Below are 25836 nucleotides of genomic sequence, written 5' to 3' on the forward strand. Positions count from 1 at the left end.
AGTGTTAAAGGCTTGTTTTATTAGATTCGAATTACTCCCCCAGCAAAAATGTTCTCCCGTCACAGTTTTTAAGAGAATTATGACAATCCTCCTCTTCATGGGTGATTTCAGTTAACGATATGCAAGAGACAAGAATCTAGGCGCATGTTTACAATGGGATACTTGTTTTTGACGTGTAGAAAGATATGCAGACGCAGTGCCTTGTCTAGTTTTAAAATAAGCATGTTTCTGTTGCTTGGAGCTTAGAGCTCGGAGCAGCGAAGGAACAAGGGAAAGTAAACTCCACGCTGAAATAGAAAAAAAACACAACGCTGAACACAAGTCATGTTTTCATCAGAAATAGACATCACAACTTCTTTTTTCAGAGCAATTTTAACCTCTAATGTTCCCTTTCTATTGTTTATGTCATTCAGGGGTCTTTTCTTGAGGGATGCATTTTTGTTACTTACAGAATATTCTTCAACATTAATAATGACCTTTAACGCACATCCAGATAAACATGTTTAAGTAATGTATATTAGAAATCAACATAAAAACATCATTATAAAAATCCTGGGGTTTTTTCAGATCTGGAAAGATAATTCTCAAAGGGCTTCTGGAAATGTTTCAAATTATATCTATTTTTTCTTTAACTTCAGCTTTTCTGGTGGGAGGGTTCATGATGTATGAGCATAACAGATATCAAAGCACAAAAGGGCTTCCTAGTACGAAATTCTAGTTTTAGTCATTTGTTCTTGTGGGAAGTTAAAGTTTTTCAATTTGTCAGATCTGTCTTGGAGTAGGAGGTGGAAAATAGCAAAAGCCAAGTGTCTGTGGTAGCAATTAAGTGTTTCCGAGAGTTCTCTGATTTTGGAATAGCTCGATCCTGGCAAGGCACATAAAGATACTTAAGTTGCTGGCATAAACCCTACAAAAGATTAAAATCAAAGAGACGATCCAGGCCAATGTATCTCATTAGGTTGCTAGTAGCTAATTCATTTGAGAACTTAATTGTGTTGCTTTTGAAAAAAAGCCACTGTATCACCTTCACCTGCCTGCCTGGGGTAGCTTGTTCCATACACCCACAACCCTTTGTGTAGAGAAGTGCCTCCCGTGTCTCTGAAGATCCTGTGTGTTCAACATGTCCTCTTGCTATTCCCCGTCTGCTCTATCACACATTCCGTGGTCCCACGGGAAAAATATTCTGGACCTTTGTTCCCAAATACTTATCCCACATGACTATAAATATTTATTTTTGTTAAATTTAGGTGACATTTAAAATATTTGGTCAGAAGTGCATAGACATTATTTTCTAAAAGGGAGTGTGAATTCTGAAAGTTGCACGGCTGCACATCACCTTCTAGAGAGGATTCTGAAGTAAACTCTACTTTTGTGGTGTCCACAGGAAACTCAGTACTTTTCCTCCCAAAAGAAGAGAGTCTCGTCATAGTTAGGAGATGCTGTCTAGTTACGATTCTGAATTTGTCATTTTGCACTCTTTCAAGAGCCGGGGAGTGAAGGCTCAAAACTAAAAGTGTTGAGAATATTATAAAATTCATTCATCACCCTTTGGCAAAGCACCTGGTGAGGATATTTTTTTGGAAAGAATTTTATTTAAAAAAAACGCAGGTCATTAGCTAAAGTAGGGTACATTCATAAAATCTTCAGAAAGTAAAGCAAATGTAAATGTTGGGAAAAAAATCAGCTTTTATACCAGCACTCTGTCTAGTATCTGTTCACAAAACGAATATTTTGGATTGTCTTTTTGAAAATAAAACACAGATCTTGTATCTCATTTCATACTGAATGGTGAGGGAATTTTGCTTCTAGCAGTGCAGCTGTTACATGGTGGCAAGCCTTGACAAAGTAGTGTTTGTTAATGCATCTGCATCTGTACCTTGACAACTTTAGAATAATTGTTCCAATATTGTAACAGGTAATGCTTGTTACATCAAGCGGTTTAGGAATGGCAGTATGAAAGAGCTTACCATTCATTCTGATTATTTCTATTTTAATACTGCTTCTATTGTTATTACTACTGTATCAATGAATTGTGGCAAGTGACACTTGTTTCTTTCTTCCGAAGTTTTGTGAGCATAAATAAATTAAACATGTTATCCAGTCAGGTATTTAACGCATATAAAACACATTCTGGTGATTCCGCATTCAGGTAATACCACAGGGGAAACTTGAAGTTATGGATTATTTTTCATCATTAATGATGAGCTTTAACGCACAGCCAGATTACAACCCATTTGCTTTAGAATGAAAAAAGAATAAATGAAAACACTATGAGATGAACTTGTCAGGAAGCAAAACAAAGCACAGTATAAAAAGGAGACACCTGCCATAAATAAACCTGCGTAAACCACTATGGTCAAATTGGCAAAATTGAACCTTTACACTTTGCTGAACTTTCGATAAGAAAAGTTTAGTAGAAAGCTGAGAAATATGAGCACAAAATATCCTTTTTAACATTTATTTATGTAATATTGATGGCTTATGTAGTCTTAGCCGTGTTCATATTCCTGAGTGTGTATTAATATTTAATTAACATTTTATGTTGGCATCATTTGGTCTTTTTATTACATCTGGTGTGGAAAGTTGTGCTTCACACATTGCTGTTATCTACATTTGAGAGAGGAGCACTGGAGATTGACAGGGCATTTGGTGGTTACTCCAGATCTCATCGACTGAATGCTGGCCAGAATGTCTCCAAGGGTCAAAATGTTGCAGTTGTTGTGAATGGACCAGTTGTATGGAGTCCAGCTGCTTGGATCCAACTCCAACTAATTCCTGCTTTTTAGAAATAATTGAGTTTATGGTGATTTTTTTTCAATAAAACTGAATGAAAAAAAAAGACATGGTGAAAATCAGCTGCAACTCAGACAGGATTACATGCTACAAAGGTTTCCAAAATGTTCATGTACTGTACAGTAAATGAGACATCAACTTTTCTTTAAAAATGGTTTTAATTAATTTTACATTTCTGTGCATACTTTGGTACCATCTTGTAATTTCATAATTTATTGCAAGAATCACAGTTTGTGCCATCTTCAGATCATTTGTCTTCTTTTTATACAGTATATCTCATTATTCAGTCCCTGCTCAGCTAATTTAAGACAGGTTAAATCTTTTAAGAAAAGTGTTAAAATGTTGACTGTCATTACTCATGACCTAACATTTCTAAAATACCCTTAACTTGAAAAACGTTTCAGATGTCTCTGTGGAGCCCAGGAGGAAAGGTTAATGCTGTTTTATAGCTTTACAAACCATGGAACGCCTTGTAAGCCACAGGGATGATCATTCATATGGACTGGTGACATGTGAAACACATTATCTGATCTTCTGCTGAGCTCCAGAAAAAAAAAGAATACCTGAAAGCACTGCAGGTAAAGACTATTTCTGCCCAAACTGACATGCAGTACTTGGGGTTTTTGACAAGTATTTTAGTTGCTTTTTACCAGCCTTGTATCCAATTTTCTCCAGTTTAAGCAACTGCATCATATCCCTGATCCACTCAACTGATGTGGGTGGGGCAGCTTGCTTGTAATTACAGGTGATAAGGCCTCATTTACTGTAAGCGGAATCACAAAAGCCAGGGTGTCAGACTGTATTTTTCACAGGGAGAGATTATAAGGTGGCACATCAGAAATAGCTGGCAATGTGTATATTTTACCCCTGCCACTGTAAGTTACAGCTCAGAGAGGGAAATAAAAGCTGTTGAGCTTTGTCCAAAGTGGGGATAATTCTCTAGTTAATAGTTTTTCCTGTTAATACTCTCTTCCCTGCCCATCACTTATGATTCTGCCAGAATCCAAACCGGAAGACCAACAAAACTGCCGATCACTGGTAGCCAGCCACAAGAAACAGGTTCCCCAGTAAGCTCTAGTCCTGCCACTGATCTAAAGCTTTTCAATTCCAGGCTGACAGTGGCAGCTCCCTGCAAGTCAATGAAAGGCTCAATTCCCCTGAGCGGTCAGATCCATATTTTAGGGTTCACAATTCATGTTGTGTGCTCAGTTGGTGTGAGAATCTCAGATCTTCTATATCTTGGTATCCTGAAACGTATTTTAAAACCAGGTCCAGAAAGGCGCACATTTGTAATATTGGGGTTTTTATTTTGTAATTCCAACTTATTTTTCCCTCGGATCCTCTGAAATGCTGCAGGAAAGCAAACACTTCCCTCTTCTGCTAGTGTGGGCCCGGACTGCTGGCAGGGCTCTTGTCGTTTTCCTGCTTCTGACTGCTGTTCTTGTAATCTTTCCAGAGCTCATCTGTAGACATTTACACCAATAACTACAGCAACACAGCACAGTATAACATTACATACACTCCGCATATAGAGCCTTAAGAGTATCCGTTTAGTGCAGCTTCCAGTAGTTAGTACAGATCTTACTTAATTTACTTCGAGAAACTGCTATGGTTATGAAAGTTAATCACTTTCTTTAACTTGACAATGTTTGGGAAACGAATGACAAAAGGACGATAAAATGCTTTGATAAAGTAAAATCAAAGAAAATTATTTTAAAATGAATGTATCTCAGGCGGAATATTATGTACATTTTTGATCACCACACTGTAAGAAACGCTGGAAATCCAGGTACAGAAGTTCAATCAGACAAATATTTGGTCTGTTCGACTTGGACAGAGGGACTTGTCCTTTTTTTAGCTTAGAACAGAGAAGATTGTGTAGGTGGGCCTTTAATCGGGTATTCAAAATCCGGAAAGGATATATCAGCTGAAGGGACATCTTCAAAGTCAGCAACCCTGCAAGAACTGAGAACGCAAGCAGAAATCGGGATTAGGGCTGTTCAAAACAGAAAAAGTGGAGACTCTTCTTTATACAGAGGATTGCGGGTGTCTGGTTCAAGTAGGTAAAGTGGACACATGGGGTCCGTAAAGAAAGGGAGGGTCAGAATTATTCTTGAGATACTAATTAGCTGCTATTGAAACCAAATGTGTAAAGTGTAAAGTGAGCTGATTGTTCTAAAACGACCAAATTGTCTTTCCTTACTTTGCAATCGTTCTTATTATTTCATATCCTTCCCTTGGCGTGGCACCTGAATAATTACTCATAGAAAATCGTTTCGTTTTATATATTTTTTATGTTTTCTGTAAATCTGTCAGTGGTAGGAAATATTTTCTATATACCTGAAAAAGGTAAGGGACAGTCTATTATTTTATTCCATTATTTAAAGGGAGGTACCGACTAGTCTACGAGACTCAGTGTGTCATCTGACTATTTTTCGATGTTAAAATAATCCGACAAAGCTCTTGTCCCAGTGCTAATTCCACAGAAGAAGAGGCAACCACACCTTCATAAATATTCATTGAACGGTCCAGCCCTTTCCAAGAGAGAATGGTAAAGAGATTACAGCCCCTCTGGTTTCACATTACTACTGGACAGGGAGAGCGTATTTTTTTTGGTCAGAGAAATTATGTAATTCACTCCAGATTAACCAAGTACTTAAAGACATCGATTATGCTTTAAATGAGAAATAAGGTAAGATTTAACTAAACTAAGCAATCGCAAGGAAGCGGTTTAGTTCGCATGAAAGGTGTTTTTTTTTTAATTGACGACTCATCGAACTAGAAACTACACTGAAAACACAGATAACCTTTTCTTGTCTACGAATTTAATTGCGGGAATGAAAATCCCATATCACGTCATTGTATGTTTAAGGAAAACTTGAGACGGAGAATTAGCGGTTTAATGACTGCTGTCTTAAAAGAAGCTGACTGTTCTTTCTACTTTTGATGTAGAAGCTTTCTTCAATGACGAGACGGCTGATATAAATATCGTGATCTTTGCAGTGTAGGTATTAATTATATATACACTTTAGAAAAATAAATAATTTGTCATTTTAGTTGGATGCATTATTATAATTAATAAATCATGCTAACATTATCATAGCATTTGGTGCATGCAAGATAGCATAATATTATCTATAATATTTTTTTTATTCACAGCAATGATATCGTAACAGTAGTTACACAATCGTGTAATAGTGTCTCGTTTATCAGCTTTTCTCTGTATTCGCATATTTAAGATCGGGGTGTGTGCTGAAGAACTGCTGTTTGTAAATTCAGCTCCCGGCAGGTGCCGGGCACCTTGTTCACATGTGACTCTTGTAGCTGGTGTACTTATTTGTTCTGTTTTGTGTGTGTGGTTGAGGCACTATCTGGATAACTAATTATGTGTCTGTGAGATGGAGGTGGAGTGAGTACCGTCTTCTTCCTCGGTCATTATTAGATATTCCCGCTGATGCTTGCCTACAGACAATGGAAACTAATTCAGCAGCCTTTTCAGGTATTGAATAGAAAAGCATCTCTGGTCTTATTTTCAGTTACTGTATGTGCCTTCTTTGGTCGTACGCCCGTATGGTTATGTTGGAAATAACACACTATACTTATTAGTATTGAAAACTCTTCAAAGGCAAAAGTGCTCCAAAAAAGCTTATTTTAAAGATGCACAAAAACGTTAATATTTTGCCTATTGGATTACTCTCTTTTGTGTACAAAATGAGTAGGCTACTCGAATATGATAACTTCGCTTGAGATACTCAGCGGTTTTGCTTATATCAATGGCAAAAATAACTTATATTATAACCACTTTATGTTAAACTGTGGATACTTTAAAGTGGCAGCTTTTATATGGTTTGAGTTTCAGCAAGAAAATCAAGATTATTTGGTTCTTGGCTTTCATCTTGTGGAGCATCTAAGGTCATAGTTGATTTGTTTTTTCCAGCCTTGTCGCGAATCTTGTTCAAATGTTATTAGTTCTGCCTTCCTTACTTTTTCAGCTTCTTCCCTTGAAGTGATGCTTGCAATGACCCGTTCTCCCCGCGTGTCAATGTCGTGTTGTTGAGCTGTTTCGAGGGTGATGTTCACACCATCCAGGGTGCTGTGTCGCGTAACATTACTAATGCGCCTTGTGTCCGTTCCTCCGAGCTTCATCTGCTGGTGCTTCGGAAAGACTGGGGAACCTGGATGGCTGGCCGCGTGTTGGGAAGGCGATGCTACACCTCATAGAGAAGAACAAATGTGTGTTGCTTTCCGATTTCAGGGGCAGGCAGATTCTGGATAAGACGAAAACATGTGGAGAGGAGTGAGTGTGTGCCTCTTGCTGCTGGCCGTTGTTTCAGATACAGCCAAGAGCCAGAGCAGAAAAAGGAAAGGCCAGAGAGCAAACAACCTTTTCATGAAAGATGAAGTAAAAGGTGTGAATTTCTGCAGTCTACTTTCCCATGTTACTCACATTCCTTATGATCATGAAGACTTTGTAGATTTAAGTATAGTGCCCAAATTCCACCGTAAGAAAGGCGAGGGTATGGCTGACTATGCCCAGGTAGACTCCACAATAAACTTCGCCAGGTTTAAAAATTAAACGTGCTTTATTCACATTCACTTTGGTTTCACAAACAAAACAAAGGAGAAGTTTGCCACAATACCAGAACTATTCCTCAGAGCTCAAGTGAACTAAACGCGCAGCTACACCAGCACGTCAGACCCTAATTTGCGCTCTAATTTCCTCTCCGTTTTTGAAAACTAAAACTTTTTTAGAATTTACGTTAATGAACATCGGCGATGGGCCGTCTTAAAGACATACGCGCAATGTACGTAAACAAAACAACGTGTTTTTCAAATAGTAGAACATCAGCATATTTGCAGGGATTGTTTATAAAAGGAATATAACCAAATTAAAACATCACAGGGCTCCTACAGTAAGTTTAAAATATCTCTTAAAGTGTTTGATTTCTTATTCATTTGGTCAGTTGAGATTTTTCCTTGCTGTATATTTTATTCAATCCGTTTCCCTGGAATTCGCCTTGAGTTTCAGTGAGTTGCCCACCCTGCATTGTTCTTCATATTGAGGCTCTGTTCACACAGACCTCCACTGGTTCGTGTGAAGCTGGGTGACAGTGGCCTACAGTGACCGTGCATGATTAGGGGTGCAAGTTTGTCCAGAACATAAGAACGGCCATTGTAGTCACCCATAAAAACTACAACATCTACAGTAGTTAAAGTTGTAATTATTCCGTTCAGCAAGTAGATTTGAGTTGTAACTCATGCTGTTTTTGCCTTTCATCCCAGATATGATCTGTGAACTTGACATAGCCTTCATCGTGGACAGTTCTGAAAGTGCCAAATTGTTACTGTTTGAGAAGCAGAAGACGTTTGTTGAGAGCCTCACTGAAAGGATCATGCAGCTACAGATGCCACTTGCCTGGAAGTTAAAAGTCAGGCTGGCTGCCCTACAGTACAGCAGCACAGTCAAGATAGAGCACAACTTCAGAGACTGGCAAGATGCCGATGTCTTCAAAAGCCGAGTTAGCACAATGGCCTACATTGGGCATGGGACTTATTCGTCCTATGCAATAACCAACGCTACCCAGCTTTTTGACGAACAAACAAAGCCTAACAGTGTGAGAGTAGCCATTCTCATGACCGATGGAGTGGATCATCCCAGGAATCCAGACATCATGGGTGCGGCCTCTGTAGCAAAAGATCGCAAAATTCGACTTTTCACTATCGGGCTAACAGATCTTGCCAGAGAGAGCGTCAATAATGCTAAGCTACGCTCTATAGCTACTGCCCCTGCGCAGCAGTATGTGCATAGCCTGACTGACCCATTACTCGAAGAAAAGCTTTTCCGTGAGCTGGTGAGTGAAACGCCATGGTGTTTCGTTAGGAACCTGACAGACCTAAAACATGTAATTTTGTACATCATTGCAAAGAATACACCACTGCAAGGTCTGGCTGCAAACATACGTTGATGCTCTACAATAAATATGAAGTTGCCTAAAGATGAGACAGGGGCCCCCTTTGTGAACTCTTTTACACACATGTTGACTGTTTTGATGGTGTGATGGCCTCCATATTGAGATAAGCACCAGCTGCAAGTGTCCAGGGTCCTTAGAGATCTGAAAGATTGTCTGATACTCTGCTTCATTGTAGTGTAGTGTTTTCATAACACCCTAAGTGATCATGTTGAATCAGTGCCTTCCTAATTCAATATGGAAATTTCACTTTGCAAGGGCATTTTAAGCTCTTTCTACAGGGAAGTCTGTCCTGTACTTTTGTCCTTCTTACATAAATTCCCACAGTGAACTCCACCACATTCAAACCACAGGCGCAGAGCTTTATCAGTCTGAATTCCAGTTTTCAATGGATTTTTGGGGCTACTAATTATAGAATGGAAACTAAGCTCATTTCATTAAAGTTCATTTAGTGATTCGGGCCATTTTTAGAGACATACTGTATGGAACAGAGCAATTTGCTACAGCCCTTTCACATTCCCACTCAAATGTACTTTTTTTGCCTTTTGTTTTTCACAATTCCACCACACCCTCTAACTGCTTTTTATTTTGGAGCCAATTAGAAATAAAGGGCTCACAGTTTTAAAAGGCTTCAGACAGACAATGAGAGGATTGATAAAACCAGTGGTCTTAAACAAGAAACAGAGCTTGGCAACTCAGTTACTACATCGATATCTACTGAGTGTGCTTAATGTCACGTTCAGCCTCAAAATGGTCATTAAAATAAACAAAACATTTAAACATGTGAAGCAAGTGAATTGAGAAGATACTGAATTAAATTTAAGTATGACAAAGTGAGTTCACTCATTCTGAGATTTCTTTGGCATTATGTTGGTGATTTATACCATTTACCATTTTGCAGTGTGCTTCACAAACATATTTTTAGTCTTCCTTTCCACATTACGGGGTGTTTATTTGACAATTTACTCATAGCAAGGGTGATGTTACACTTTATTCATTTCCATCATTATTTATAATGTCTGGATATATGGTCTTGAATTTAAGACACTAGAACAGATTTGTTTTATCTACAGTGTCTAAAACTGTTTAAAAAGTATGTTCCTGGGCCTTTAAGGTTCTATGTGTTCTGTTTCTTGAAGCATTGCGCTGGGTCTACAATGCTGTGATTTAACTGTAGGTCTTTTCTGTCCTAAAGATGGGCTTACTTCTCAATGCTTTAGTTGTTTTCATTTTTAAGAGCAGTATGGCTGTCAAATTCCACTTTCAATGAGACGTTTCCAGAAATACTGATAATGTACAGAATTATTTAAAGGTCAGACTCTGTTCATGCTTGGACAATTCTTCAATTGTTTCAAAGATTAAAAACATCCGAGCTAGCTATGAATACTGGACATGCATGTAGTTAAGCCATTTAGATATTACTGACAATTATAGACTACACCTCCAATTCTGGAGAGCCACAGTACCTTCTGGGTTTCATTTCAGCAAAGTCTGAATGGCTTAATTGGATCAGTTGCTTAATTAGGAGAAATTAATACCTTCCAGATCACTGCTATTTTAAGGCCACCCATAAAAACTGCAGGACTGTGAGCCTTTATGATTAGTGCTGAAGACCCCCAGTTATAGTTAGTAAATCCCAAGACATCTGTGCCTTACAATGAAGATTGTGTGTGTGTGAGGTTTGCATGTTCTTCATGTAGCTGCTTGGGTTCTCTCTGTGTGCTCTGGTTTCCCCCAGAGTTCAGACATGCTGTCTGATTGTAATGTCATTAATTGGCATTAATTAATTAAGGTGTCCCTTACCTTGTGCCCATTCTCATTTTCCACCATGAGCCTGTATAGGACTAAAGCAGTTACTGAAAATGCTTGGATGGATTTTCATAATAACACTTTCATATCTTGTTGTTTTTACATTATCTATCATTTTGTATCTGACTTAAATGTTATTTTATTGTTAACTAATACTTGATGTGATAGGGCTGACACATCTAGTTGTGTGAAAATGACTTATTTTTTTATTTGTCTTTCAGAGCGTGATTGCAAATAAAGGAGTAAGTATTATTTCACAGCATTTGGTTTAAGTGGTAGCTGTCTGCAACTATTTAAAAAGTAAGGCACAATAAATATAAAGGTAATAATATATACATGTTGTGTACAATTAAAAGTAATGTATGTTATGTACATGACATTTAAAAACAGTCTCTTTTGTCTTCCTGGACTGGCTCTTCCTAGTGTCTACAGCCATGTTCCTGTGAGAAAGGAGAGAGGGGCCCTCCAGGAGGTCCGGTGAGTAAGTTCTTCATCCTTGACCAGAGACAGGCAGGACTACAGGAAGCGTAAGGTGCAAGAGCCGGAGGACATGGTTGCTGTACTTAATCAGGGTTATTATTAACATATGTGACTAAAACATGCATGATGGGGTTGCATGATGGTGCAGATTTGGGGGCCCTGGGCTCAGCCCTGGACACTGGGACACTGGGACACTGGGGTGCTGTCTGCGGGGATTTTTGATATTCTCCCTCTGTTCTCCCTGGCGCTCCAGTTTCCTGGTCCTGCTGTGTGTTTGTTTCTGTATGCGTGTGCGCTCTGTGCCGGACTGGTGTCCCATCCAGGGTGTATCCTGCCTTGCTCCCAGGATAGGCTTTGGCTGCCCTGTGACCTTGAATTGGATGAAACCTGCAAACTGCCGCTTACAAAAGTCCAAATCAATACCCCATGCTGCTGCCAGTTTTCCAGGGCACTGGAATCTTCCTCTATCAAAACAAACATTAAACATTTTAACAAACATTAAACAGCAGCCAAACTGCAATCGTCAAAAATGCAGTATAAGCACAGAGGTTATTTTTAGGAACAAGTAAAGGTTTATTCCATGCTGATAAGAGAAGAACACCCAAAAAAGGCTCCACAGCTGAAACGTTGTGTTTCTTCTCTTCTCTCTTCAGCAGGGAATAAACCTTTACTTGTTCCTATGCGTGCTGATGCAGCTATCTACTTGAAGTACAGTAGGTTGTTTTGACATCTATGGTATTTATTACTTTTGATTTCCATATATGGAGACAGTTCTGGAACATCAAGGGTTGAGAGCTGTAGATTTCTAATTCATACACACTCTGCAAATGATGACAAAGCCAAGTTAAATCAGCTGTAGTGAAACCTTGTAGCCTCAATTTGGGAAGACTGACAGCTGCATCACCACTTCATCATATCGCAGGCATTATGCAAGATTGGGACTGGACAGTACTGGAATTGAGGACCCTCAATGAACACAAGTGTTTTGCTGGAGGTGGTGATGATGGACCAGTAGGTGGCGCTCTTCTCTGCGGATCAAAATTTACATTTACATTTGCATACCAAAATGTTCAAGTATGGAATAAAGGGAAACTATGTTGTAGGAGCTGCCTTCCTTTAGATAAGCTAAACTTGGGGTCCTGATTGCTTGGCTGTTAAAGATCTAATGACACTGTTTGTATATGTAAGATTATGGGTGTTAATCCCTTTGTTTTGACTAAATTTCTTTTTGGGATTGTACCTTAAACATCCTCCTTAATTCAATTAGTAAAGAAATTCCTTCTCCTTATGATCTACTGTGTGCTGAAGATGCACTGGAGCAGCTATACAGTACATCACTGGTGGAAACTTAAAAGAAGCAGGAATATTTGTTAAGGAGAAGTAAAACATCTATTAAGGAATTTTCTGCATGATAAAGAATCTCTGCATTAAGCTAATTTAAAGTACTGAAATCTCTGAAAGAACAGCCACACTTGAAAATAAGATGCTGGACTCTTTTGTGCCTGTCTGTGACTACATTAAAATGTTAAGGGATACAGCTGACAAAAAATGAAAATGAAAATTAGAAAACACTGTAGATATATTAGGGACAAGATTAGGACAGGATAGGATGAAAAAGTGACACACAGCAAATGCTTTATGACAGTCTAGATTGCAAACGTTTGACTAAACAACTTGCATTTTTTATGTAAAGAAATACTGTACAATCCTGTCAGCAATACAGTTCGTATATTATTTTTCCTTTGAGAAGTTTATATAAAACTCTTGAGTCTCGATTCTATTTCAGTATGTTTTGCATTTGACCCTATAGTGTAAACTGCATGTATATAAAACATACATGTGGACCATGGAATAGTAAACACGTGTATTGTAGTCTGCAAAGATTTTTGTGTGCATAAATCTGGTAAAGACTATTTGCCATGGAGACTTTTTTCATTTCTCCACAGAAGAATACAGATGAACAAAAGAGACAAATTACAGTCTAGCTAGAATCAGATGGTATCTATCATACTCACATGTTCAAGTGTTAAAGTAGGTCAGTGCAGACCGTGTTACAGATGGACAAGTCTGTCAAGGTCAACTTCCCTTTTGAATGTGGTTTCCTATGTGAAAACATTGTGCTTATTGAACTGTGTTGTTTCTGGCAAGATAGCAAAGAGAAAGCATTTGTATTCTGGGTTTCAGCAGTTCGCTCCTGCTCTTTTCCCTGCATGTGGATCTCTGGAATCTAAAGCTCTTTAGACTGGCAATGAAAGAAAACAGTACAAATAACTCCCCACACTGCAGGTATTGTATGTACAGTATCTGTCTTTTCGAAAGACCTGAACTGGTTTATTTTCATAACCATGTTTGCAAAGAAAATAATTCTTTAGCTTCTTTAGCTATGTCAGAAAGACACAAAGATCCAAAACAGAATGAGGAATAATAATGTAACCAGAACGTACTTCACAAAACTAAGCAGCTCTGAAGTCGACAAGACTTGATGGAAGATACAAATCCAAGGGAAGATTTAGCAGCTTCTTCTAAAGCCCATTTTAAGAGAAAAGATACTTCACTTATCTTCAGAACAACTTCGTAAAGCCAGTCCTGTAACCCTGTCTGTAGATGGCTCTGTACTTGAGCTCCAATCAAAATTGAAAAACCTTGGGGTTATATTCGATTCTGGCTTAACATTCGACCCACATGTACAGCATACTGTCAAAACATCTTTCTTTCACCTTAGAAATATCGCAAGACTACGCCCTATGCTATCATTAACTGTGGCTGAAAAGCTGATCAACATATTTGTATTCTCTCGAATTGACTACTGCAATGCTCTGCTCCCTGGGGTATCTAAATCTACTCTGAACAAGCTGCAGTATGTCCAAAATTCAGCAGCCAGAATCCTGACCAGATCTAGTGCAAGTGTTCACATTACTCCTATCCTGGAGTCCTTGCACTGGCTTCCGGTCAAATTCCGCGTAGACTTTAAAATCCTCATGCTCACCTACAAGGCTTTACATGGCTTGGCACCTCAATACCTGTCTGAACTTTTATCGCCCTACTCCCCACCTCGCAATCTCCGCTCTTCAAATTCTGCCCTCCTTACTGTCCCCCAAGCCCGTCTACATTGTATGGGCGACAGGGCCTTCTCCTGCTATGCCCCCAAGCTCTGGAACTCCTTGCCCAAGGATATTAGAGAGTCACCTTCTCTAAACTCCTTCAAATCCAGACTCAAAACCCTCCTTTTCAGAAAAGCCTTTACTTAACTGGTTCCATTCTTCACCCCTCTGCTCTTCTTAATACCATCTTCCACGGTCTCCTCTATTGTTATTGTTGTATTGTTGTAATTATAATTGTGTCCTGTCTTGTGAAATTTTCTTATTTATTGTTGTAGTCTTCTTATTTATTGTTATTGTCATCCTGTAAAGCGCTTTGAGAAGCCACCTTTAAAGGCGCTATATAAAATAAAGTTTATTATTATTATTATTATTATTAATTGTCATGTGTGAAACGTTGCCAGAGTAATACAAGTTTGTATCGCTTGGTGGAATGAAATGAACATCACAATGCTTGAACTCTTTGTAAGTGTGTTTTATTAATGGGTCTGACTGACACTGTTTCCCAAAGCAATTTATGTTTATAGATCTGTTGATCTATTTATAGATCAGTATGTTTTTCTGAAGCAGCCTGGGTGACATGCCTTGTTCAAGTGTACAACGTCAGTGGCCCACGTGCTATCTGAACCCACGATCCTCCACTTACAGTCCTGACCCCAGACGGCTTCCCTGCTTCTTCTGTTTTCAGGGGAAAAGGGGTGATCCTGGCTACGACGGGTCTCCTGGTGAGAAGGGATCAAAGGTAATGAGTTTTTCTTGTGAAATAATTCACATGAGTAAAACTTGTCCTTAATGAAAATGTTAGTGTAACTGTCGGATTTTCTGTTTTGAAAAATGTTGTATGAATTGAGATCTAGACACAGCAAACACATGTGTGTTCGGTGTATTCTTCTCAAAGTAATTAAACTAGAACAGTCCTTAAATATTTTTCTGTTATCCATCATGCTTCCCTGTGCTAACAAGTTTGGCACTGTTTCAAAATCACGCACATCTTCCTGCTTCCCTTTGCTAAAGATAACTTCTTTTAATACAGTTGGTTACTTAAGTTCGTAGCACGCATTCCTACATGACAGTATAGAATAACATAGCAGCCCTTTTGTCCAGCATTCTTTCAATCCTGTGCAAACCAGTTCTGAATGTCCACCTTATAAAATATTGCATCTTCTGCAGGAAAAGAGACCCTCTCAACAATTTATTACACAATGCCATCTGGAGGATATTAGATTATTTTCTGATTAATTTCCATACTCTTAATATTGTAAGAATTCAACAAGTATTTTAAAACCATGACTCATGTTGAGTTGAGCAGCCTATGAGTTTAAAAGGGCAATGTTATCTCCAAACAGTCAAGGGGTCATATGAAGTGCTTAATGAGTAAATGTATGGATAATTCTTCAAAGCATGGGAGAAGCTGAAAGAGACAGCAGGCAATGACATGCCCTAGAGCAGGGGTTTCTAACACTGGTCCTAGAGAGTTCCTGTCCAACTGGTTTGATAGGCAACCTCTAAGTTATCAATTACAATTTCAAAGACCTGGGAATCTTTACCTATGATCTGCTTAATCAGGAGCCTAGTGTCTCCTGGGTACATGAATTAAAAAAATTAACTTAATTGTTATATTCATCACACATGTATATCTTTTCTTAAGGTCTTTTACAACTGATTACTCAAAAGATTCACCTTATTAAATGCACAGTTACCTATAAAACACTTTGGAACCTGATTAGAAATGTTACATTTTATTAAATGAATTGACCAGCCATGTAACTTGGAGCTCACGTGGAACAAAACATATATATATATAAACATAAATATTCTAGGACCCCTTGAGTTTGAAATAGACGATTTGTTATATTAAGTAATTTAGAGATCATATGGGCTAAAAATCATAATATCCTTCTTCTCTCAAGGATCAGAGCTCTGTTAATTGAATACATTATTTGCTTAATAGATCAATAACTTACAAATATTCCTAGTCTTTTAAAACCTGGTGATTTAGGATAACATCTAAGAGGGCTTTCGATGGCCAGGAAGGAGACCCCTCTCTTAGGAAATATTGATTAAAAATGACTCATAAGTAATCTCATAATGCACAGACACAGGAGTAAAGCCACTCTGAAGCAAATGCACTTTGAATGATTGATGTAGTTCAGGTGGGTAGCTGCGTCAGCATGCGTAGGCTGCAAAGGAACAAGTAATAGGTTTATTCCATGCTGAAAAAAAGAAGAAAGAGAACACAACGTTTCGGCCGTGGAGCCTTCCACGGCCGAAACGTTGTGTTCTCTTTCTTCTTTTTTTCAGCATGGAATAAACCTATTACTTGTTCCTTTGAATGATTGATTTCTTCCAACACATTTAACAACATAAAACTGTGATTTATATTAATAAAAAAAGCAACTTTACAATACTGTTTTAGTATTGTCTCTTGTCATTTCCTTAAAATCTGTTCAGCTTGCATGTCTGTCATGATCCTATTAATATGGGTAGGGTGGAGTAAGTTACCCAGCTACGGTGTCCTGTAGACAATACGGTGGCTTCTTTCAAGAAAAGGCAGGATGAGAACCGGGGATCAATTAGCTACTGACTAGCAAATGGACAAGAACAGCTGATTGGCTCCCCTTGATTATAACCTGTCGGATGTTCTTATTTTACTGTTTTGTTTAGGGCGAGCCTGGTATCAATGGGAGGACTGGAAATGAAGGCCCAGAGGTATGTTCAGCACATCTAAAAGAACATTTTTGAATGAACACATCCAGATGTGGACTTGTATGAAGCACGGTTGTAGCTTGTTGCCTGGAAGGGCAGGTCGACAAAGATGAAGTGGAAGCTGGGAACTGGGGTTATGCCCTCTGGTGTTAGTGTGTCCTGGGTTGTTGTTTTAGGTTTCATAATGCGTTGTCAAATGCGTTACTTAAAACATATAGGCAGGTGTTACTAATCACTTGATTGTCATAGAAAATAAAAGTGGCTGTTGAGACCAGCGAGGAAGGGCTAACTCCATGCCTTTCAGATTGAAATGGCCAGTTTGCTCTTTCCAAGATCGTAATGTTTTCGTATCTGCTTTGTTTTTGCAGGGAAGACCTGGCTTCAGGGGGGATAAGGTACATGTTTTGTGTTTTTTTAATACATTTTCCAAAAGGTCTGTCGGGGTTGCATGTACACAAGAGTGAATAATTTTGGGTCCCCATTCATCCACCTTGTGGACTGGAGAAACTGGGGGAGAGTGGCTCACTCAAGGCACAGCAGCACTGTCTGCAATGAGGACTCGAGCCCACGACCGGCCAGGCGTGCTCCTGGAGATTCACCCGCTGTGCTGTTTCAGTGAAACAGACCTGGGATTTCCTGATGTTCCGGCTGTCTTTTTCAGGGTGAGAGAGGAGAATGTGGGGCTCCTGGAACGAAGGGAGAGCGGGTGAGTTTCGGCACATTCAGGAGCTCTTTGCACAGTTTTACCCAGGAGCCGTGAGACCCCAGCAGAAAGTAACGCAGATCTGACTGACTCCACAGGGAATGGAGGGGCCTCCGGGACCGAGGGGACCCAGAGGGGTGCAGGTACTCTGTTCACTTATTTAATCTGATTGCTGTTCCGTTGTTCTAAAGACATTTGTGGTGTTGTTTCTTTCTGTCACTTTCAAAGAAAGCTATTTAGTGTGCTACTAAATTGCAATTTTGATTGCAACTACAGTTTCACCTTCATGTGATATTGTTTCGTAGCCTAACAGTATACAGTATGCATAGTGACCTTGGTTGTAAGATGTTCTCACAGTCTTGCCGCCTGTCTTAAGATCTCAGGTTCATCTCAGCTACTGAATGGCAACCCCAGTGTTCGTTGTCTTCAGGGTTCAGCAGCAGGTGACAAAGATGTCTAGTTTCGGTGCACCAGCTACATCTGCAGTATTACACCTTTTATTTTGCAGAAGACATTTAGATTAGTTAGTTTCATTCATCAATTTGATTAAATGTGTTTTATCACCAGAAAAACTCCACTTATTCTCATACGAGTTGAGTACATTGTGATATGCTGTAAGTGTATATACAGTGTGGGCTTCTCGGTTATGTTTTAGTCTGCTGTTACAAGGAGCTATAGGCTTGGGTGTTAATGAATAGGAGAAGAAACGTAGACCCCGCTGACGTACTGCAGTATCCATCTCTGAAGTGCAAAAGGAAGAGTAAAATTCGAGGAATGGAGGCTTTGTCTTTGGTCTGCCTATGGACAGCTTCAGTTGTGTGGAGGGGAAACTGTATACATGTGAACACCCACACTGGTTTAATAAAGGATCTTTATTAGAAATTAAATACAAGTCTCAGTTGTTTCTTAGAAGTATACTAGTAATTTAACTTCACCCTCACATTCATGCACAGGCCTGAATTATATATTTTTTGGTCATGTTTCGCATGGAAATTGTTTGGTTAAAATGTAGAATTTCTTTTTTATGTGCGCATGGTAATAATTAAATATTTCTATTATATATTATATTTGGTACTGAGATCCTTAAAAGTTAAAGTGGCCCTAGTTTAAGCCTGTACCTTTCCAGATACTGTAAATGCAGTTTGTCAATTTTATAACTTATTTACTTTTTCATACCATACCATATATATTTGTACCATACATCTCATATACTGTATTAATTAGGGGGACTATGCAAATGTACTGCAGTAATATTTGAGAAAAAACAGTGCACTTCAAAAAGTGGGAGGTGTAAAGCAGTACTCTTAAATTATATATATATACAGTATGCTAAAAATGTAGGCATACATTTTGGTTTAATAAAAAAGGTACTGGTCAAAACTATCACATACAGAAAATGAAATAATAAAATGAACATGAAAAGATGTATTCTGAGACTGTGCAGTGAGCCAGAGTTCTGCACTTATGGAATGTGAAATAAGGCTTATATGTAATCCAGTTTTAATCTGCATATCTAAAGCTGTGAATTGAACCTTGCAATGTATTATTTTTTCAGAAGCAGACTTTGTGCTATAGGATTAGAGCTGAAGCACAGGTGCTTAATTCTACTTTGCTTCATGATCTGAAAGCCCAAAAGCACCAGCAGCGTGTGACCATTGGCTTTTTGAAATGCTCGGACGATGAATTCTTAACGATTCCCATGCTTTGCTTTATGTGTATCATAGAATTGAAAATCTGCCCTGCACAAGGTGTCTATTCCAGTTTCCTGATGAATCATGAACTTTATAATGTTTGTCATCCTACCACTTCTAACTCACAAAACCAGACTGACCTGAAACCTGACATGTATGAGAAAGAGTAGTGAGAAAAATAGATAGTTGGAAAAAATAACGCAAAAAGGCTTAAAATAGTAAAAAGTTAAAACCAATTGGCTCTGTCTCACCAGACCCCTGTATGTGGATAAATGGCTATTGTACTGTAAATAGATGAATAAATGCATATCATCACTTAGTTGATTTTTTCTATCAATTGTACATTTATTGCATGGAAATTGTGTTTTCTACCTGGTTTCATCCTTTATTTAGGATGTTTATTTGAAATCTCAGAATATCAAGTAGTGTCTGTACAGGCCCTCTTGGTGCTCTGTGAACCAATGATAATATTTCAGCCCAGGGAGACATACGCCTAATCCAGGAAATCTGCCTTGTTTCCCTGGATGCATAGCTACAGTAACAGGGGTCACTAAGGAGTGGCGAAGTGTCTTGATTTTGTCAAATATATCACAAGAGCTTTACAAAAGACCAAAGTCTTGCTTTTGGGGTTCCCTTAGGGTCCAACATGAACCTAGTACCTTATCACCACATTTTGAAGCTACAATGTATTTTCCAGAACACTTTATTCCTACTTTCCATTGCTGTTATGGTTTTCATTCTTGTTGCACTTTAGGGCTGAGCTATAAAACTAAAAAGGCAACAAAGAATGGAGCATAATATCAAGGGTTCATGAGAATGGATCATGAAGAGCACCAGATCATTGACATTCTTATCCCTATTTTAAGATTTAGCATCTTTGTAATATGCCTGCGCGGAACTGCGATGGGCACACAAAGACAATTCAGATAATGCACTTGAGTAATTATGGCTTTTTGCATTATGGCAGCTGAGATAGAGAGAGAGGAGGCTGTATCAGGAATTGGACAGGCAGAATTTCTGGGCTGAACTGAAATCCAAGCTCACTTACAAACAAAAGTATAGTGCTGGGCTAGACAAAAGCAAAAAACAGGCAAACCACACATGAATCAGAAATCAAGTGCAAATAAAATGAACATTCATTATGCTTGAGAAATAAATTAATGAGAAGAACATGCTTTATACTGATTAAGGACATGTTTTCTTAGTCCTAAAACTATTCATGTGAGGTAAGAATAGCTGTGTTGAGCACTTTTCACTTTTGAGTCTTTATGGCTGCAGTTCATTACTTGTTATATGGATGTCTTTTGAGATAAGGGAAAAGTATATTTCTTTTCAGCAAACAGTGATAGTGATTCAGTTTCGACCAGCTGTGTTAGATGTGTGGTTTGATCACAACTCACTGTTGCACAGTACCTTGAACTCCTCCTTCATACCTCACCTCACAGGGTATAAGTGGACCTCCTGGAGAGACTGGCCCAGAAGGAAGCCCTGGACCCAAAGTAAGGACATTCTAAGAAATGAGGATGGATCACAATGATGATTGTCAGGGGTTGTCATCAAAATGGCAGAATCTGTTCATGTTGAAATCAACAATGAGTTAGAAGAATAGATTTTCCAGCACAACTCTTTAAAATCTCACATCACAGATTATTTTAATGCGTGACACAGCAGTCCAACATCAACAGCTAATGCTGTTGCAGGGGTTTTCATCCCAAAGTGTGTTTGCTGAATTACTTCAATATCTGTACATGATGCGAGCATAATGTATAGATATGTTTATTAGACTAAACTGAACAAGTTTAACATGGATGAATGACTAATTCTGCAAAGGTGTTTGTATTGCTAGTTTTTCCACGGCATAGAGTACAGTACCATAAAAAAATGACACAGTCTGTTTAGGCTAGCAATGGGTTTACATGCTGAGAATTAAAGCATGTTCCCATTTAAGAGATAAAGATTGACAAATGAAGCATTGCCACCTTTTGACACACTGGGACCTCTAAGGTAAAACTAGGTTGTGACTGTTAGTGATGTTTCCCAACCAGTAAGTGGCACTCTCCCCCTTGTACCAGAATCTCCAGACCTACATCTGGAGGTGGTGAACCCAGTGTGGTTGACTGGGGACACTGACGTACAGTAGTTTCATTTTCTACCAAAGACATGTTTCTATTAAATGGGTGTAATACACTAGCATTGTCATTCAGGGAAAAATGGTCTCTGCCTGTAGTTTCAGTAACAACAATCTTCTATCTTTTTAGAAAATCCGTATTAACACAGAACCCTTTTTTTTTTGCATTACTGAAATTCAGAAGAGGAATTGCCTACAGTGGATCATGCACACTGGGTTGTGTTGCTGTGTTAGTGGCTGCTGTGGCTTTTGACCTTATTCTGTGGTGCAGCTAGATATAACTTGGATGCATATTTGGCATCTTGGTTGGTCTGTCTTGTATAAGAATGTTCATACAAGGAAATCTTTAAAAAGAAGACAGATTTATGGGAAGTTGGAAGATTTTCAAACACAATTGAGTCTGGGGGAACAATGAACAACTATTAGATCTTTGCGCCATAAACCACATTTCATCTTTACGAGGCACCCAAAGAATGGGTTTTTTGTGGGTTAGTAGACCCAGTTAAAGAAATAAAATTCTTCAGAAAAAAAAAATCACAAAACATCTTTGTTAGAATTATATTAAAGCATTAACAGGAGGTAGTTAAAATATTATAATTTGATGACTTCCTGAAGGCTCACTTGTGTATCTGCGATAGGACAGTTGAGAAGGTCATACAATATGATATATTCTCATTTCAGCACTAAATTCTTTCCAGCTTTGCTGAGAAGTTAAACACAAGTGGTACTATGTGAAGCGTGGTTTGTATATTTCATTTAAAAAGTCTACAAATAAGGAAACACTGAAGTTTTTATGGGTATCTTTATGGGTGGACCCCACTGTCCAGCCTGTTATGCACCTCAGTTTGAGATGTATAGTATGGTGTCACTTGTTCAGTTCTGACTGACTAGGATTCCTCAGGCTGCAGTACACAACTGGGCAAACAACTCCAGGGCTATGCCGGTCCTGAGCCAGCTCCAGCAACAGCACCTATGACTCACTGTGTGTCATGGATGTCAGAAGGGACGAACCGTGGAATGGCAGGAGAGCGAAAATAGACCCTATGTGTAGCGGCGAGACAGGGGTTAGGCGGGGCTCCGCTCTTCAGGAAACCTATGCCCTCAGGCCATGGACAGGAGTGACCTGGTGCTAGGCATCAGTTCCAACTGATGTGGGTTCTCCCTGTGGGTGTTGTGATAAAAAAACAGGGACAGAACAGAAGTGATACACGTTTCACAGGAAATCATCGGCACTGTCCTCACCTTCTTTTGCTTGTACAATGTTGCCTATGGAAAACGTGAAGGTTTATTCCATGCTGAAAGGACAAGGAAGGTGTGATGAAGTAGGCTCTACAACTGAAACTTTGTGTCTCTTTTCTTCACTTTTCTGCCTGGAATAAACCTTTACCTGTTCCTTTGCAGCCTGCTCATGCTGACACAGACACCTACCTGAACATGATGCCTCTGCCTGTTGTTAGTTGTGATGTGTTACTTGTAGTTTTAGTTGTTAGGTTTTTCCTGTTCATTTTTTTATTGGATGGTCAAGTTAACTTTTTATTGCACTAACAACAGTCTAGGAAAACCAGAATTTTTCACTATCAGGTAGTGTTTGTAATAAAGCCAGTGATAAAAAGTAACAAGCGGCAGAATGAAAGGGGATTAATCTCAGACTCGATGGTTTGGCCTGTATCAAGCACCTGTTCTCCTCACTCCGTTCTGTGACTGACACACCTGTCTTGTCCTTCAGGGGGATCGAGGACCGTTGGGTGCCTCGGGCCCTCCAGGGGACGCTGGCATCGGGTTTCCTGGCCCAAAGGTGACGACTTTATCGGACGGTGAAAGGAGCACAGGCACAATGGACCACCTGTTACGTAGACTGGGGGATCATACTCACATACATGGCTTTCCTACACCTGATCATAACAGTATTTAAGCCCAGTTTCAGTTTACATTTTGGCCTAGAACTGAAACTAATTGCATAAGACCTCCTGAGTGTTTCTTCTTGAATTAAAGTTTTGCTGTCTCCATGTGGCTTTCCTGTAATCGTTTGTAAAGATGCTGGTTAATTATGCTGCTGGATTTGACATAAGGAACAAGCACTGAAAACTTAACCTCCTGAACATATATTGGATGAGGGGTACCGGGGCTCTGTCAGTACAATATCATGTCTGATGTTGATGACAAGATGAATAAATTAATGCTTAATCAATTTCAGATATTAAACAAAGTGAAAATATGTTTATTATTGTCCAGGGAATACCTGCGCTACTGTACCCCAGTCTACAGATCACCAATGTGTTCTGTGATTTACCTCGTCATTGCCTGTTTATTTTGTTATTACGCTTTAGCTTTTAGTTAACAGTCATCTAATTTTTTAAGGGAGACAAAGGCATTCAGGGAAGACCTGGCCCCACTGGTCCAGTTGGCATCGGAGAACCAGGGCTGCCAGTAAGTCTGCATTTTAATTTATGCACTTTACTATGAAGCCCTCCCCTGTTAGCTTGTTCTGGTTCATTTATATCGGTGTGTAAATTTGAATCCTTTAGAATTGTGACTTACAAGACAGGACACAATCATTTCTGAAAGTGATTATGGGGAAGACAAAGTAACACGGAAACTGGTGCAGTTTCAACACGTCGCAATCCTTAAGCTGGGTAGCCTTTCTGTCTTCAATGAGCCTCTTCAAACACCTAAAGAAACTGCAGGACTGCCTGGGTGTGATGTCATTGTCATTGTCATTGTCATTGTCATCATGAGATACAGTGAGCAATATCCTACAAGCTGTGCTAAGATGCTTTCAAATATTAAGCTGCCTTCCACAATACATATTGTAGAATATTTCATTTTAAATTCCTACGAGACTATAGAACGATACGTACAGTATGTGTAATTTGATCAAGTAGATGAATGATTTGCCTGCTGGAGGTTGATGTTTCTTTGTGATTAGGGTCCTCCAGGTCCCCAGGGGATACAGGGAAACCAAGGTCTTCCTGGAGAAGGACTCCCAGGTCCGAAGGTAAGATGCTTGTACAGTATATCTCTCCAGATATGGGTCTTCTGCGGGAGGAAAGCATTCTGACTTAAAGGGGCGTCAGTGCAGATCTTTTAGAGTCCAGAGTTGGTGCAGCAATTGTGTTACAAGGTGAGGTATGTACTGTATGTGATTAACTCTAACACATGAGAAACGACAGCCTAATAAGCCTGCATCTGTTATTCCTCCCAACATGTATGATTCACCTGAAATGTATGTTTCTCTGTAGCCCACATGTGGGAGTCCAGTCAGGTGGGAAAAACAGACGATGGGAAACCAGGGAATTAAACAGCAGTGTCGGAAAGCTGGGGGGAAAAATAATGATGAAAAGCTCAACTAAAAGATTACTCATCACAGACAACGAAGGAGTAGATAATAAAAAAATGGTATACCGTGTATGTCAGAAAATCCCCCGGGACAGCTGCAGTATTTCATGATGGAAAGGTGGATAAAGGGAAGGCTTGACTTGGTTTGGGTGGCTGGGGGTGTACTGTAATGTGAAAGGGTCATAATCCTTCAGATGATGTGAAAACTGTTCTGAATTCTTATTTACTTTGAAGCGTGAGAGTTTGGGGCACATATTTCTCCAACAGCAAGAACTGTATGTACGCTAACGGCGTTGTTAGAGACGATCGAACCAATGTATCTATGGAAAAGGAGGAGCTGTGGCAAGCACCGGGAAACAGTCAGCGCCCCTAACTGAGGGCCAGAAGGACCGGCGTGAAGTTAGCAGGGACCACAAATAACACAAAAGGGTGAAAAATGATCCAAAAAGTATCGTAACAGCTGTGTATCGCGACCTCCAGGCTGAGATTACCTTATTTAACAGGGACCAGCCTGGGAAAAAGAAGAACCGCTAGCACAGAGGCGATCAGACTGGACTGGACTGGACTGGACTGGACTGATCCTGTTTACTCCCCATCCAGGGGTGGCTCAGCTCGTCCCTGTGGGGGGGGTGTCCAGTGTGCCTTTACAGGACCCGTACAGCTGGGGCTCGTCCTCTGGGAGCCGGGACAGCTGTGACCTCACAGATGAGGCTCCGCCCTTCCTCCAGGGCTCCGCCTCCACACTGGGCACGCCCCCACATCAGGCCACAAAAGCAATTGAGGGAGTTTTTAATACTGGACTGGACTTTGCACTGTAGATATGTAAATCCAACATTTTTAATTAATATTCAGGTCTATATATCCATGGGGCTTTACTGATTACAGATTTTTCAGCCCTAAAACTGATAAATAGCAAAACAGCCTAAACCCCCAACTTCCTTGCACACCATTTTTATACCAAACAAAAAGTGTAATTAAACCCAAGTGAAAATGTGGAATTCAAACTTCAAACTAATATATCATAGTCACTGTGACTATTTACAGGTATTTTTAGAGACCATGTTGCACTACAATAGTCCCTTTTTAGCTTTATCTAATCTTTACACTGTTTAATTAAGCTTCA

The 25836-nt window shown here is 39.4% G+C and overlaps 1 protein-coding gene across 1 annotated transcript in view; it reads left to right on the forward strand.

The window, feature by feature from the left end:
- Positions 1 to 5338: 5338 nt before the first annotated feature.
- LOC102691149 (collagen alpha-1(XXVIII) chain) overlaps positions 5339 to 25836 on the forward strand; it is a 44571-nt gene continuing 24073 nt past the window's right edge. The window contains exons 1-14 of the mRNA XM_015358155.2: positions 5339 to 5485; positions 7049 to 7202; positions 8077 to 8645; positions 10793 to 10813; positions 10995 to 11048; positions 14838 to 14891; positions 16814 to 16858; positions 17224 to 17250; positions 17517 to 17561; positions 17657 to 17701; positions 20695 to 20748; positions 23104 to 23172; positions 23736 to 23804; positions 24304 to 24372. Coding sequence (XP_015213641.2) covers positions 7079 to 7202; positions 8077 to 8645; positions 10793 to 10813; positions 10995 to 11048; positions 14838 to 14891; positions 16814 to 16858; positions 17224 to 17250; positions 17517 to 17561; positions 17657 to 17701; positions 20695 to 20748; positions 23104 to 23172; positions 23736 to 23804; positions 24304 to 24372 — 1245 coding nt within the window. The 5' untranslated portion in view covers positions 5339 to 5485; positions 7049 to 7078. The remainder of the gene's footprint in view (positions 5486 to 7048; positions 7203 to 8076; positions 8646 to 10792; positions 10814 to 10994; positions 11049 to 14837; positions 14892 to 16813; positions 16859 to 17223; positions 17251 to 17516; positions 17562 to 17656; positions 17702 to 20694; positions 20749 to 23103; positions 23173 to 23735; positions 23805 to 24303; positions 24373 to 25836) is intronic.

The sequence above is a fragment of the Lepisosteus oculatus genome, chromosome 10 (genome assembly GCF_040954835.1).
Source record: "Lepisosteus oculatus isolate fLepOcu1 chromosome 10, fLepOcu1.hap2, whole genome shotgun sequence".
In the NCBI taxonomy this organism is placed as follows: Eukaryota; Metazoa; Chordata; class Actinopteri; order Semionotiformes; family Lepisosteidae; genus Lepisosteus; species Lepisosteus oculatus.